At 46.1% G+C, this 13,107-nt stretch overlaps 1 protein-coding gene across 1 annotated transcript in view; it reads left to right on the top strand.

Annotated features, from left to right (window-relative positions):
* The first annotated feature begins 479 nt into the window (after window positions 1–479).
* The window catches only part of RNF207 (ring finger protein 207), a 36,771-nt gene continuing 24,143 nt past the window's right edge, over window positions 480–13,107 (top strand). The window contains exons 1-2 of the mRNA XM_019541164.1: window positions 480–1,614; window positions 5,359–5,549. Of these exons, the coding sequence (XP_019396709.1) occupies window positions 5,359–5,549 (191 nt within the window). The 5' untranslated portion in view covers window positions 480–1,614. The remainder of the gene's footprint in view (window positions 1,615–5,358; window positions 5,550–13,107) is intronic.

Raw genomic sequence — 13,107 nt, 5'->3', positions numbered from 1 at the left:
CCAGCAGCTCGCTGCCTCTCTCTCCAAAGAGCGGGCTGTGGTCATGGAAGCCAAAGCCTTCCCGATAACACCAGCGCCGCAGTCTTTGGTTCACCGCATGGATCCTCCTCTCCCTCCTCAGCCCATAGCCCGAGACTGTTGTAGATGTTCACTTTTTAAAATATAATTTGGTATTTTTCTGGTTCTGAGATGGCAAAACACCTTGCTGAAAAAAGTACTTTTGGGGGCAAGCGGAGGGACTTCTGGGTCATAAGACATGGGATGGGGCACCTGTCAAGGGGCAGGGCTACCCATGCAGCCCTTGACAGCTTGCCAGAACTCAGTAAGCAGCCCTCTGCCTGCAATAATTGCCCGCCCTTGATTTAGTTGGTCTAAAGAAGATACCACATTTACCCAAAGAACCTTGTCTGCCTATGTCCTTAGATCAACATGGCTACAACCGATGCCCTTAAATTAATGGTGGAATTTAGGCTCCACCGTGTAAATACAGGGGATGCATTCATGCGACCAGCTGCTCCACGATGCTAGTTGGTCATTGGCTTAGGGAATACAGCTGTTGGAGGAGTTCTGCTGGAATTCACTACATCAGGGAAGAGGTCCGTTACCCATGATTTACTCTTTCTCCAGATGCCTGTGAAGCAATCATACTCATCCTGGAGCCTGCAAGAAGATCTTTGACTGGTTAACTGCAAAGCTTTCAGTCTGCATATTAACCTGAGCTGGTCCAGATTAGCACTGAACCAGTCTGCTCCAGTACAAAGTATTCCTATGCTTGCCCATATAGCATGACCTACTGCATGCTCCTACCCTGTTATTGTAATGTGCCACTGGGCTTCATAATCCCAAAGACTGAAAGAAATGGGGAGAGCTGATCTCAAGCAAAACCTGATATTTTTCCATAGCGTGGACTGTCCACTTGAGCTAAATGAAGATAAAACAGGAAGCTGGTTGATAAAATGAAACAGGCCTTTGAGACACAGCAGCACAACAGATAGGGTCAGGGAGCAGACAAAACATGAATCAGGCATTCACATGGCTGTGTGTTATGCTAGGTTTAAATTTACACCATAAGCTACTTTTAGAGATGCCTTAGCTCTGGTAAGGAGACACAGCAGCTAGGGACAACTCTAGCTAAAGGAAGCCTCATGCTAAGGGGGAGATTCCTCTTTCTCACTTGGGAAAAGTCAAGGGAGAATTTAGCGCATTTGATTGCTCCTGTTTGAGTTGAGCTCAGCAAATGTGAGCAATCTCCCTCCTGCTGTACTTCTCTTAGGGAACAAAGGAACATCAGACGCTCCCTTCCTGCAAAGGCTGGGTCCTGCATGTTAGCAAACAATCTGCTGCTGGGTTTTTTTTTAAATGTTCTGCTGTTCTCTCAGTTGTGCCTGTAGAAAGTGCACCTTCTGAGCCCAGCAGCTCAGCTCTTTTGGCAGTGTTGCCCTGGATATTGTGTTCACATCATCCATAATATTCTGGCTCTGCTGAAAGCTTTAGCATTTTTATCATTCCAGCCTGAAACACATGAAAAGCAGGAGACAGGCAGAGCAAAGGGACTGACATTTTATCTGCTAACAGGACAAAGTGGATACGATACTGTTAACTTCAGAAGAAAAGGTAGGAGACTGACGCTACTGCCGTGTCTAACTGTAACAAAGGAATTGTAACCAAAGGGAATATTGGGAGCATTTTGCTAAACTGAAAAGGCAGCACTTGCTTGCAAAGTGACTTTTCTGTTTGGAAATCAAGAGCTGGCACAGACATGGACCCCTTTTTAACACCCCCCCACCTCAATATAACTGCTTTGAATTTGCTAACAGCTTTCAAAATGAGTAGCTCTGCTTGCTGTGGCTTGCTTGCTTGGGGACCTATTAGATGATGCTACGCTATTCCAAATAAATTATTTGAATGGCATTGCCCTTATGTTGACACCCAAAAGGTAACGGGCTCAGTCAGAACATTAAAAAAATCCCTGGAATTCCTTGCACTTTCACTGCTACGCTTAGAGTGGAATGCAATGGGAAGAACCACATGCAGTCCTCCTCTCTGTGAGGTTGTGTGTTGTAAGATGTGATTTAAATACTTTTCCTCTTCTTGAAAAGGCAACTCTTTCCCCCTATCCACATACCACATGCACTGCTGGAGACAGCACAGTGGTTCTTGAACCAATTCTTATTGAAAGGAGTTTGATAGAAGAAAGCCTTCATGGTCAAGAACTGTCCACATTCCCCACGATGCACAGTTTGCTTTTTTACCACCAAATAATTTGTCATTTTTATCCTCTGGGAGTTTACAAGACTTGGTGAGTCACACCTACAGAATGGGTTACTTTATTGCCCCAGGCTGGAGCTGGTAGCTGCACAGTTTTCTCTTCTTTAATACAATTCTTACTTTGAAAACAACAGTAAGTGTCTGCTCCTGCTGTTTATTTGGGAAGGTCTTGAAATATGATACGGGCAATTCAGAAGAGTTTTTCATGCTATTTAGTGTCATTCCCCCTGAATCTTCATATTACTATTACTGAAGCACAAATTAACTTCCATACGATTTTATGAAAACCTGCTGAGTGGTCAGCAGGCAGCACGTGGCCAGTCACTAAAGCAGCTCCATGCTTCAGAATTGCAGCTTTTATAAAACTTGCTGTTTCTGCTCCCAGCACTGTTTAATGCTGCAAGGGGGGAGAGGGGAAGAGGGTTTTTACAAGTTGCTTTCTGCTGTCATAGAATGATAGAAAGTTAGGGTTGGAAGGGACCTCAGGAGGTCTAGTCCAACCCCCTGCTCAAAGCAGGACCAGCTCCAGCCAAGATCATCCCAGCCAAGGCCTTGTCTAGCCAGATCTTAAAAACCTCCAAAGATGGAGATTCCACCACCTCTCTAGGTAACCTGTCCCAGTGTTTTACTACCCTCCCATTGAGAAAGTTGTTTCTAATATCTAACCTAAACTTCCCTTGCTGAAACTTGAGACCATTGCTCCTTGTTCTGTCATCTGCCATCACTGAGAACAGTAGACTCCAGCTCCATCCTCTTTGAAACCACCCTTCAGGTACATGAAGACTGCTAATAAAATCACCGCTCAGTCTTCTCTTCTCCAGACTAAAGGCGGCCAGTTCCCTCAGCCTCTCCTCATAAGTCATCCGCCCCAGCCCCCTAACCATTTTTGTTGTCCTCCGCCGGACTCTCTCCAACTTGTCCATATCCTTTCTGTAGTGGGGAACCTAAAACTGGACACAGTACTCCAGGTGTGGCCTCATTAGCGCCAAGTAGAAGGGAAGAATCATTTCCCTGGATTTGCTGACAGCACTCCTACTAGTGCAGCCCAATATCCAATTAGTCTTCTTTGCAATAAGGGTACACTGTTAATTCATATTCAGCTTATTGTCCACTGTAACCTCAAGGTCCTTTTCTGCAGAGCTGCTGCTTAACCAGTCAGTCTCCAGCCTGTACCGGTGCATAGGATTGTTCTGTCCTAAGTGCAGGACTTTGTACTTGTCCTTATTAAACCTCATGAGATTCCTTTTGGTTCAGTCCTCCAATTGTCTAGGTCTCTCTGAATCCTAGCCCTACCTTCCAGCATATTTACTACTCCCCCAAGCTTGGTGTTATCTGCAAATTCGTTGAGGGTGCACTCCATCCCATCTTCCAGGTTGTTGATGAAAATATTTAACAAAACCAGACCCAAGACCAACCCCTGGGGTTACTTGATACTGGCTGCCATCTAGGCATCGAGCCATTGACTACTATCCTCTGAGCCTAATGACCCAGCCAGTTTTCTAACCACCTTACAGACCATTCATCCCATGCATACTTCCTCAGCTTGCTCGGGAGAATGTTGTGGGAAATCTTGCTAAAATCAAGGTATATCAAATCCACTGGTCTCCCCACATCCACAGAGCCAATTATCTTGTCATAGAAGGCAGTCAGGTTGGTCAGGCATGACTTGCCCTTTGCAAATCCATGCTGACTATTCCTAAACACTTTCTTCACCTCCAAGTGCTTAGAAATGGATTCCTTGAAGACCTGCTCCATGATTTTTCCAGGGACTGAGGTGAGGCTGATCAGTCTACAGTTCTCTGGATCCTCCTTCTTCCCTTTTTTAAAAGATGGGTACCAGTGTTCCCTCTAAACTGTGTGCCATGCACTGCCACGCAGGCACACTTGGCAGTGTGGCACGAGTGTGCCTGCACACAAAACGCAGCTTAGAGGGAACGCTGATGGGCACTATATTTGCCCTTTTCCAATCATCTGGGACCTCTTCCAATTGCCATGAGTTGTCAAAGATGATGGCCAGCACCTCTGCAATCACATTGGACAACTTCCTCAGCATTCTTGGGTGCATCCTATCCTGCCCCATGGACTTGTGCACATCCAGTTTTTCTAAATAGTCCCTAACCTATCAGGGCAGTGCTCTGGAATACCAGTGCAGGGCCTGGCCAGTCTCTGCTGCAGACCTCTTCTTCCACGCTCCTTAAATGAGACAAACAAACCCAAAGCACTGTATGACACCAACATATTCTATAAAACCTCAAGGTCTTGTCCAGAAGAGCTTACAGATGAAATGATTCACAGCTGCCCAGACACAAGCAGGGCACAGGGCACCCTTGGGGTCTGGAGGATGGAACTGGGGACAAAAAAGAAGATGGTGGGGCTTGCCCCAGGAACAGGGCCATATGAGAGACGTAATGTGATGATATATAGGAGGAAGAAGAGATAAGTTTGAGCTGACAATAGGGAAAAGAAGAGGTTTTGCTCAGAGTAGAGTTATTTTCCTGGGACAAGCCATTCTCCCTTTTTCTCTCCCAGCTGGGCCAATATGCCCTTCTACCTGTGGAAGGCTGGACACAGCCCCCTCTAGAATGCCTGCTGAACGGTTTGCACCAGAGAGACTCCTTAGAACTTGGGGGAGCCCAAGCCACGGTGTCATGAGTGTTAATTTCACCGCAAATTCATCAGCCCTTTGCAATCATGATACATGTCCTGCTTGCCCCAATGCATGTGAATAGATCCCTCCAGTTCTGCACTTAATGAGATCAGCAAGTCAAGCTTGGCAACTCAGTCTCCCTTGGAAATAACATTTCCTCACTAGATCAGGATCAGAATTGCAACTATGAATATTGCAGCCTGGCTGGCCCTTCCCAAAGCCATCCCATTCCCCACATGTGGCTAGTCTATCCCTTGCATGCAGTTGGTGGCCCCTGGACTCTTACCCATTTAGGACTGAAGTCTCCTGCATTATGATTCACAAGGGTGGCTTTTCTTCTTAACTGTGCTGCACACACCATCTCCAGACTGCAAGTGCTTTCCAATCATGCTTCTTGTCCCAAATCAATGTGCCATAGTCCCTGCTGTTCTGTCTTCTTCTAGATGTCCGGTGGGATCTTCTCTCCACTAGAAAACTTCTATGACCTGGACAATGCCAACTGCCACCCACTGGTTTGCTTCTTATGCCATGAGCAGTACGAGCACCCCTGCCTCCTTGATTGCTACCATAACTTCTGTGCCAGCTGTCTGCGAGGCAGGGCAATCGACAGTCGCCTCACCTGCCCTCTCTGTGGGTAAGAGATGCAAAGGAGTGATTAGCACTAACATGGAAACATGCTGTTTTACTAGCTGAGCTTTCCCCTTCCTGGGGTAATGCGGGGCAATGTGCTCTGCAGCAGTGCTGCATAGAAATATTACATGTGGAGCATGCTAGCAAAAACACAGAGACTGTTTTATACATGGATGTCTAAGTTAGATCAGCCAGCAAACACTCAACACAACTGTTGAAGGGTAGGCTTATGCATTTGCTACCCAAGACATCCTGATGTGAAAGTTAAGCGCAATTAGAAACAGCTGCAGGTCTTTCTTTGTGCTTTGAGGGTTGCACGCCTGGGGATGAAAGGGTTCCAAGATGGGGAGCATTTGTGACATTGTTGAATTTGTTTTATGCCTATCTGCCACATGCCCAGTCTAGGATGGGAGCTGGGAGCAAACTTGAAAGCAGACTCTGACACCAGATATTTCTGGGCTGCAGTTTTTTTACAGTCTGGAAGTCTCTCTCTACTTTGACTCCTGAAGGGTTAATAAGAATCATTCAACTGATGTTACTGAGAACCACTTCAGTGGCCAGGGAATCAAATGCCTGTTAGAGTAGCAGGTCTAAGGACAGGACTGGGCTCCACCTAAACCACCAATATGATTTCATTCCTTCTTGGTGTTATGTTAGTGCAAGTCTTTGTGTAGACACATTTTGGCATGAAGGTGCCCTGTTCCAATTGAGCCCAAGTTGATTCCTTTGGAACTTAAAAAAATACAAGCATCCACATACCATCTTACGTTTGAAAACCCAAGAACTAAGTGCCTTTTTCCAACTAGGTTTAGGGGGGCTTCCTGCATGAGCCTGGAGTGGAGCAGACTCGTGTCTCAAGGGCCACTGTACGACACCTTTGCTGCCTTGCCACCACTTCAACACTAATACATGTGGAAACAAGAAAGTATTGAGGTTCTTATACACAGCCTTAGTGTGTGCCACAGCCACCTTCATCAGCTTCTAGCTGTGAATTCCTCAGTTCTCTCCTTGTGGTTAAGCTCTTTGGTAAAACTGGGTGACTGTTTTGTGGTGCGATGTGGCCAGCTCTGTCTAGCGAAGGGGGTCATTTCTATCACTGCATCACTACCAATAACTTGCACCAGGAATTCAGCTACCATTCCATCCCATACAAATTAAATATCAAAAACCTCAGGTACTCAGAAACATATTAGAGGAAGACGACAGGGATGGAAGATTGAGCACGGGCCCTGGAACAGCGCAGTACGCTGGCACTCTCCTGTTTCACTGTGACCAGGCAACCACTGTCACCTCACAGGCATGTAGTGACAACAGCACAGTGCTGTGTTCTCCAAAAAAGGAGAGAGAATAGGAGGGCAGCTCACTGTCACTTGTTGTAGTAAAAAGGACAACCTGAATTGAGTCAGTAGGAGTTGCCAATGATATTTGAGTCTTTGTGAGGCCAGAGGAGGCAGCTCAGATCCTCCACGCTGGAATGTTTGCTTAAAACTATCCCGAGAGCCGCGGGGGGAGGAGGGGAGCCGGGCCGCTAGAACTGGAACCGCCTGGCTGTGCCCGCGTCCCTACGAGCAGTGCTGGAGGAAGGGAGGCTGTTGTCAGCATCAGGTGGGCACCTTCAACGGAGTCCTCTTAAAGGAACAGGCCTGCTGCCAGTTGAGGTGAACCTGGCATTTCTTAGAAAAATCAGAAAAGAGAAAAAGCTCTGTGTGCAGCCCCTCGTCTGAGGAGTGCTTCATTTCCGGTCTAGTTTTAATTATAAGCTGTTAAAAACAATCCCATTCACCTGAACTTCAGCCAAACAATCAGAGGTTAGCTTGCGTACCCTCACAGTGGGGTAGGGAAATGCTGTTATTCCTTTTTCACAGATGGGGAAACTGAGGCACAGACACACCAAGGGCCTCACTTAGGGTCGCCCAGGGAAGTCTGTGGCAGAGGAGGGAAATGAACTGGGTCTCCCGAGTTCAGATTTATGCCCAAATCACTGAGCCATCCTTCCTCCACCAACCTCCATGTGACATTTTCAAAGTGCCTGGGATTTAGTGTCAATTTTCACACGATTTAGGTTCCTAAGTCACTTGTGAAGCTTTCACCCTGACCGTCAGATCTTAGCCAGCATCCTCTGGATTCCTGCACAGAACACCCTTGCCCAGTGGGCGCCTGTCTGCCCTGTGATGGGGCCAGGGAAAGATCTCACCCCGTACCTACCCGCAAAGCATGCAGGCACCTGATTGGGGTTCCCTGGTCACTGCCCCAGCCTATAAGTTTTAAGGTTGTCCTCACCCTGACTTTCAGATGAGAATGGCTGCCAAGCCATTATAGCCCCACCAGAATTCAGGAAAGCTTATTGGGCTGCCAGGGATGGGGGAGGCAGTGTCCTCTGCAAACTCCAGAGAGAAGTCTCGGTGCTAGATACAGAGCCACCCTGGTCAGTCAGACTCAGGCCAGATGCTGCAAGGCCCCAAGCGTTCATCTCCCATCCTGCACCCAATTAACTCTGAGCATGTCAGCGCTCAGCTCCCAGCAGGACTGAGCCCCAATGAAAGGGTGTGTAGACACCTCAGCTGCTTTTTCCTTAGCATCATAAAAAAAAGTCCTGGCACACAAGGCTGAGCTGCAGTCCAGCTCACCTCCCTGACACCTGCTGTGCTTATTTCATTCTCAGGTGTTTTTAAAAAAAAAATAGTGAAAAATAGAAAATCCTGCACAATAAACTCTTATGAGATTTTTTAATTATTATGAAACATTTTGAATCTTGAAAAAGCTGCTAGTCCTGCCTGTGAACGTTTGGCTGTATTCAGGGACTGATCCATTGACAAGTTTCACTCTCTTCTCCCAGCTCTTAACTACCAAGGTCATCTGCATGTCAGGAGTTTCCAGGTGCTATTAAAAGCTGATTATCCTTTGTCTGTGATGGTATAGTTACCCTGCGCAGTCTGCCTGAGATGACTGTACAATTTGAAACCATTGGGGCTTATTTTTAAATGGCAAATAATCCATGATTCTCAATCAGAAGCCCAAGGTCTCCCAAACCTGCCAAAAATCCTCAACAAAACCTTAAAATCCAAAGAAGTCCAAAGTCACAGCAATGGAGTGGTTATATTTTTGGCATAAATCATGCGTATGATGCTGCTTAACACAATTCAAGGTGACAGCTGCTCAGTGCTAAGAGAGACCAAGCATGTGTTATTTTTAGGTCTTAATTTCTGGCTATTGTTGGTCACGTGCACCTGAGAGGCTCTGAAGAGGCTGTCCAGATATGAATGAGAAGCCTTAGGTTAGATACAAAATGAAAGGAGTTTAAAGGTTTTTAAATTTTTTAATAAAAACTGATCTTCAGCAGCTGGAGCCAACTTTCATTGTCACCACCCAACTCCCTCCCCACTCCTCCCTCTGCCCCAGCCATAATAAAAGACTAACGCTTCTGGACTAGGGAAAGTATTAGTTTTAAGCTCAACAGCCAAGTAGTCAAATATAAGAAACTGCAGGCCCTCTGTACATGTGCAGGAAGGAAACACGGGGATCAAGCTCAGCCAGACTCCTCATGGGCCACAGCAGAAAGCTGAAGTCACAAACAGCCACTGATCTAGGGTCCAATGATGAAACCCCAACAGCCCTTCACCCCAGCCTTGGTCCTAGCTAGTGGGGGAAGCACTCTGGGGAAGAAGCATATCCTTGTTCACTCTGCCCGTTGCCTGGGGTGTAAGCAGGGGCCTACTTAATTTTGCAGAATTTTTGCAGAAAATGTGAAAAAACAGTGTAGTCTGTGATCACCAGGAAATATTGCACTGGCTATGGTTTCCCACAAAATCAAGCTAAAAACTCCCAGTGTAATACACTGTTTTAAAATGTCCCAACGTTTACTGCAATACAAAGACAATTCGACGTCACTGCAGCCATACATCACAGGACTGAGAGTTACTATCTGCTAGTGACAGCCTAAAGTGCTTACAAGGTGGGCTTTGTGGTTTAACATAATCCATTACCATGCAAAGAATATCAGGTACTACCAGCAATTTGTGTGTGATGAGCTTGAAATCACACCAGGCACACTTAAATTACGAGTTCTCGTAAAACAGGGTGACATTGACTATCGAATTGAAAATCAGGCCAGACAAGAACTAGTCCAGGCAATAGCTGCAAAGTTAACTCAGTACTACAAGTATGATCAGTCACTACCACCTCAAGTTAGACAACTGGCTGCTACTTTTTTAGTGCTGTTCACATTTTTTTACCCAAATCAGGAGCCTCTTTTGAGTTTTGACCCTCAGCTAATTAAATCAATCCCTAGATGACAGAAAGAACATGACAACAAACGTGCTGCTAACATGAACTTTGTCAAAGAGTGCCAGGTGCTTTAAATGTAACTGAGTTTTGAGATTTTATTTCCGATTGGTTTCCACATCTCTACAACTTGGCCAAACACTGTCTTACAATTCCACCCAATGCAGTGTGCACAATGTGCGATCTCAGTGCATAGGCAAGTCTTCACATTTCAGAGACAGAGGATGTCAGCTGCAACTGCTGATGGATGCTGCATGATAACATTTAGCAACTAAATGAATTGTTTCTATTAAGGTTAGCATTTCTAAACTTTCTGTGGAATACTACATATAATAATAACTTATGATTATATAAAGTTACAGTTCATGCTGAATGTAAATTTATATGTAGAATGTATTTTAATTTAGATTTAAATTTAATGTTTAGATTTATATGATAAATTATATAAAATTTACTTTCTACAGAATTTGCTATTAACTTATACAGTACATGCCTCCATTTTCTGAGTGGTGATATTTCTCTTGCTAGGAAGCTGTGGCTGTTCTGCTTGGTCTCATTTTTAAATAGTCCTTTCCCTCAGCCCTCTGCTCTAACCCAGTATGCTCTCACAGACCATGGGCAGTACATACACTGCTTGCTGAAGGGGGAGGGGAAGTAATCAACTTCTGCATAGTCAATACTAAGCCACAGGACTGGGCTAACCTCTTTATTAAGCAGATTCCCTGGGAACTGATTTGGTCTATGACAGTGAAGGCAATGACTGCTATTTAATCAGAAGGCTGGGTTTTGGTTGTAGCCATGTTGTTTCTAAGGACATAGGCAGGCAAGGTTCTTTGAGTAGATGTGATATCTTTTCTGAGTAGTTGGAAACAAGTTCTTAGCAAGCTTTTGGGCACAATCACCCTTCTTTGGGCATAGGGAGTCTTTGCTGCCCAGACTCCAAGGAATGAGAGAAGCTAAAAGTGTGATAGGATGTCAGTGAGGATATAAATAGGTGGAAATTAGGAAACAAAAGATAAAGCAGAGAAGGAGGGAGGGAGGAGGGAGGGAAAGCACAGGCAAAAAAGCTAAAGGTGAGTAAGGGAGACTGCAGTGGTGGTAATTCAAGGTAGGAAAGAGACTCTATGAAAAAGGAAATGGCTGTAGATTTGGAAGACAAAGGACAGAACAGGTGGTGGGGGGAGAAAAGTGTAAAAGGTCTGGTCTTGTAGGTACCTAGTGAATCAGATGTTTAATCGGATGGGCATTGGGCATGAGTGGGTATGGTGTACTTGCTCCTTTGCTGCCAAGGATTAAAGTAGTGGCTCATTAGGGATAGAGCGCAGAGGTCCAGTCATAATGCAACAAGAAGAACGGGTCTAGGACAGTGACCAGGGCTCTCTGGACTGTTTCTAATGGCATCCTTGTGCCTCAGATGTCTGCAAAGCCCAACAGATCCCCAAAACTACAGAGTCTGGCTGCCTTGCTGGGCAGGGAGTCTGTAAAACCTCAGTTGGCGTGTGTCCCTCTCATCACATACCACACCCGAGCCAGTGTCTACACACAGCCCCCGACCTCCGGAGAGAATCTTGGAACGTGGCCACTCCTGCAAGGCGCCAGCCAAGCCCGAGGGAGCGCTGGCTTACAGCTTAGCATAGACTCATGAAACAGTAGGGCTGGAAGGAACCTCCACAGGTCACCTAGTCCAGTGGTTCTCAACCTTTGGTACCCTTACGTACCTCCTGCCGATCGACACAGAAAAAGTGAAACCAGAATTCCCATCGTGGCACTTCTGGTTTCACCACCACAAGCCGAGTCCCACTTTTTCCTCTCGGACCATGGCCCAGGGCAAAGCAGCCCGTGTGGAGCCTCCCTCCCTGTCCCCAAGCACACTGACAGTGGGGAGTGAAAGCCCCAGCGCACCGGACACTGGTAGGAAGGGTCACAGCTGGAATGGCAAAGATGCCTCCAATCTGCCAGGCAGGAGACAGGCGAAACTCAAAATGCAGCACCTGTGTACCCCCCGCCCATGTCTCACATACCCCCAGGGGCACACGTACCATGGGTTGAGAAACACTGACGTAGTCCAACCTCCTGCCTGAGGCAAGATCATCCCTATCCAAACCATCCTATAGACATCTATGGTTTAACCTCTGAACAAAACTAGTCAACCCAGACACAAAACCCAAGACATAACACCCTAACCTGACACAAGTAAAGCAGAAGGATCATGGCAAACAGCGTCCTGCAACTGCAAAAGTTGTTAACACATGCTTCAGACACCCCAGGAAGGAGGGCCATGCCCTCACTACAGACGAAGGCAAAAACTCCCAAAGTTCATACCAATCTGACCATAGGGTAAGATTCCTTCTTGACCCCAAATATTATGATCTGTCTGAATCTGAACAGAGGGGCAATCCCTTCTAGCTAAGAACCTCCAGATTTAAGTCCCAGAAGGAGCACTGGCAGACCGTCAAAATCCTGAGCTTTGGCAGGCAACATCCAGTGTCTCCCAGCTCCATGCGGCAACCAGCAAAGCCCAGAAGCATGGGAAATACCCATAGAAGAACACAGACACAGCTACACCTAGATCATGCCTGACCAGTGGCTGTCCAAACCCTTCCTGAACACCTCCAGTGACGGAGAGTCCACAGCTTCCCCAGGCATCTATTCCGCTGCCTCACTGTTCTAACAGTACAGAAGTTTTTTCCTGATATCCAATCTAATCTTACTTTGCTGAACTTCAAGTCATTGTTCCATGTCTTACTCTGCAGCAAGAGAAAAAAGGTGTTTTCCCTCTTCTTTATGGTAATCTTTCATGTATTTGAAGAATGCTATCACATCCCCTCTTAAGCAACTTTTCACAAACTGCAAGTGCTTAGCTTCTTCAACTTCTCATAGGACTTGCCTTCCAAGCCTTTTATTATTCTTGCTGTCCACCTCTCTCCACACCTTTTTTAAAATGTGGAGCCCAAAATTATACACAGTACTCTAGATGAGGCCCATCTAGTGCCAACGCACCATCATCTACTGTGTCTTGCACCCAATCTTCTGTTGATGCATCCCAAACCACATGCACCTATTGGTCAGCTTTCTCACACTGCAAGCTCATGTTAAGTCTGTGATCTATCAAGTTTCCCATATCCTTCTTCATAATGTTGCCATCCATCCAGGGATCACCCAGTTTGCATTTGTGTTTATGATTCTTCTTCTCAAGGTGTAACAGCTTGCATTTGTCAGTACTGAACTTCATCCTGTTAGCTTCAGCCAAACTTTCCAATCTGTCAAGATCCTTTCCAAAT

The sequence above is a fragment of the Crocodylus porosus genome, unplaced genomic scaffold, assembly GCF_001723895.1.
Source record: "Crocodylus porosus isolate Cpor-Errol unplaced genomic scaffold, CroPor_comp1, whole genome shotgun sequence".
NCBI classification, from domain to species: Eukaryota; Metazoa; Chordata; order Crocodylia; family Crocodylidae; genus Crocodylus; species Crocodylus porosus.
Note: the sequence above shows the minus strand (reverse complement) of the source record. Positions and strands in the feature narration are given on the sequence as shown.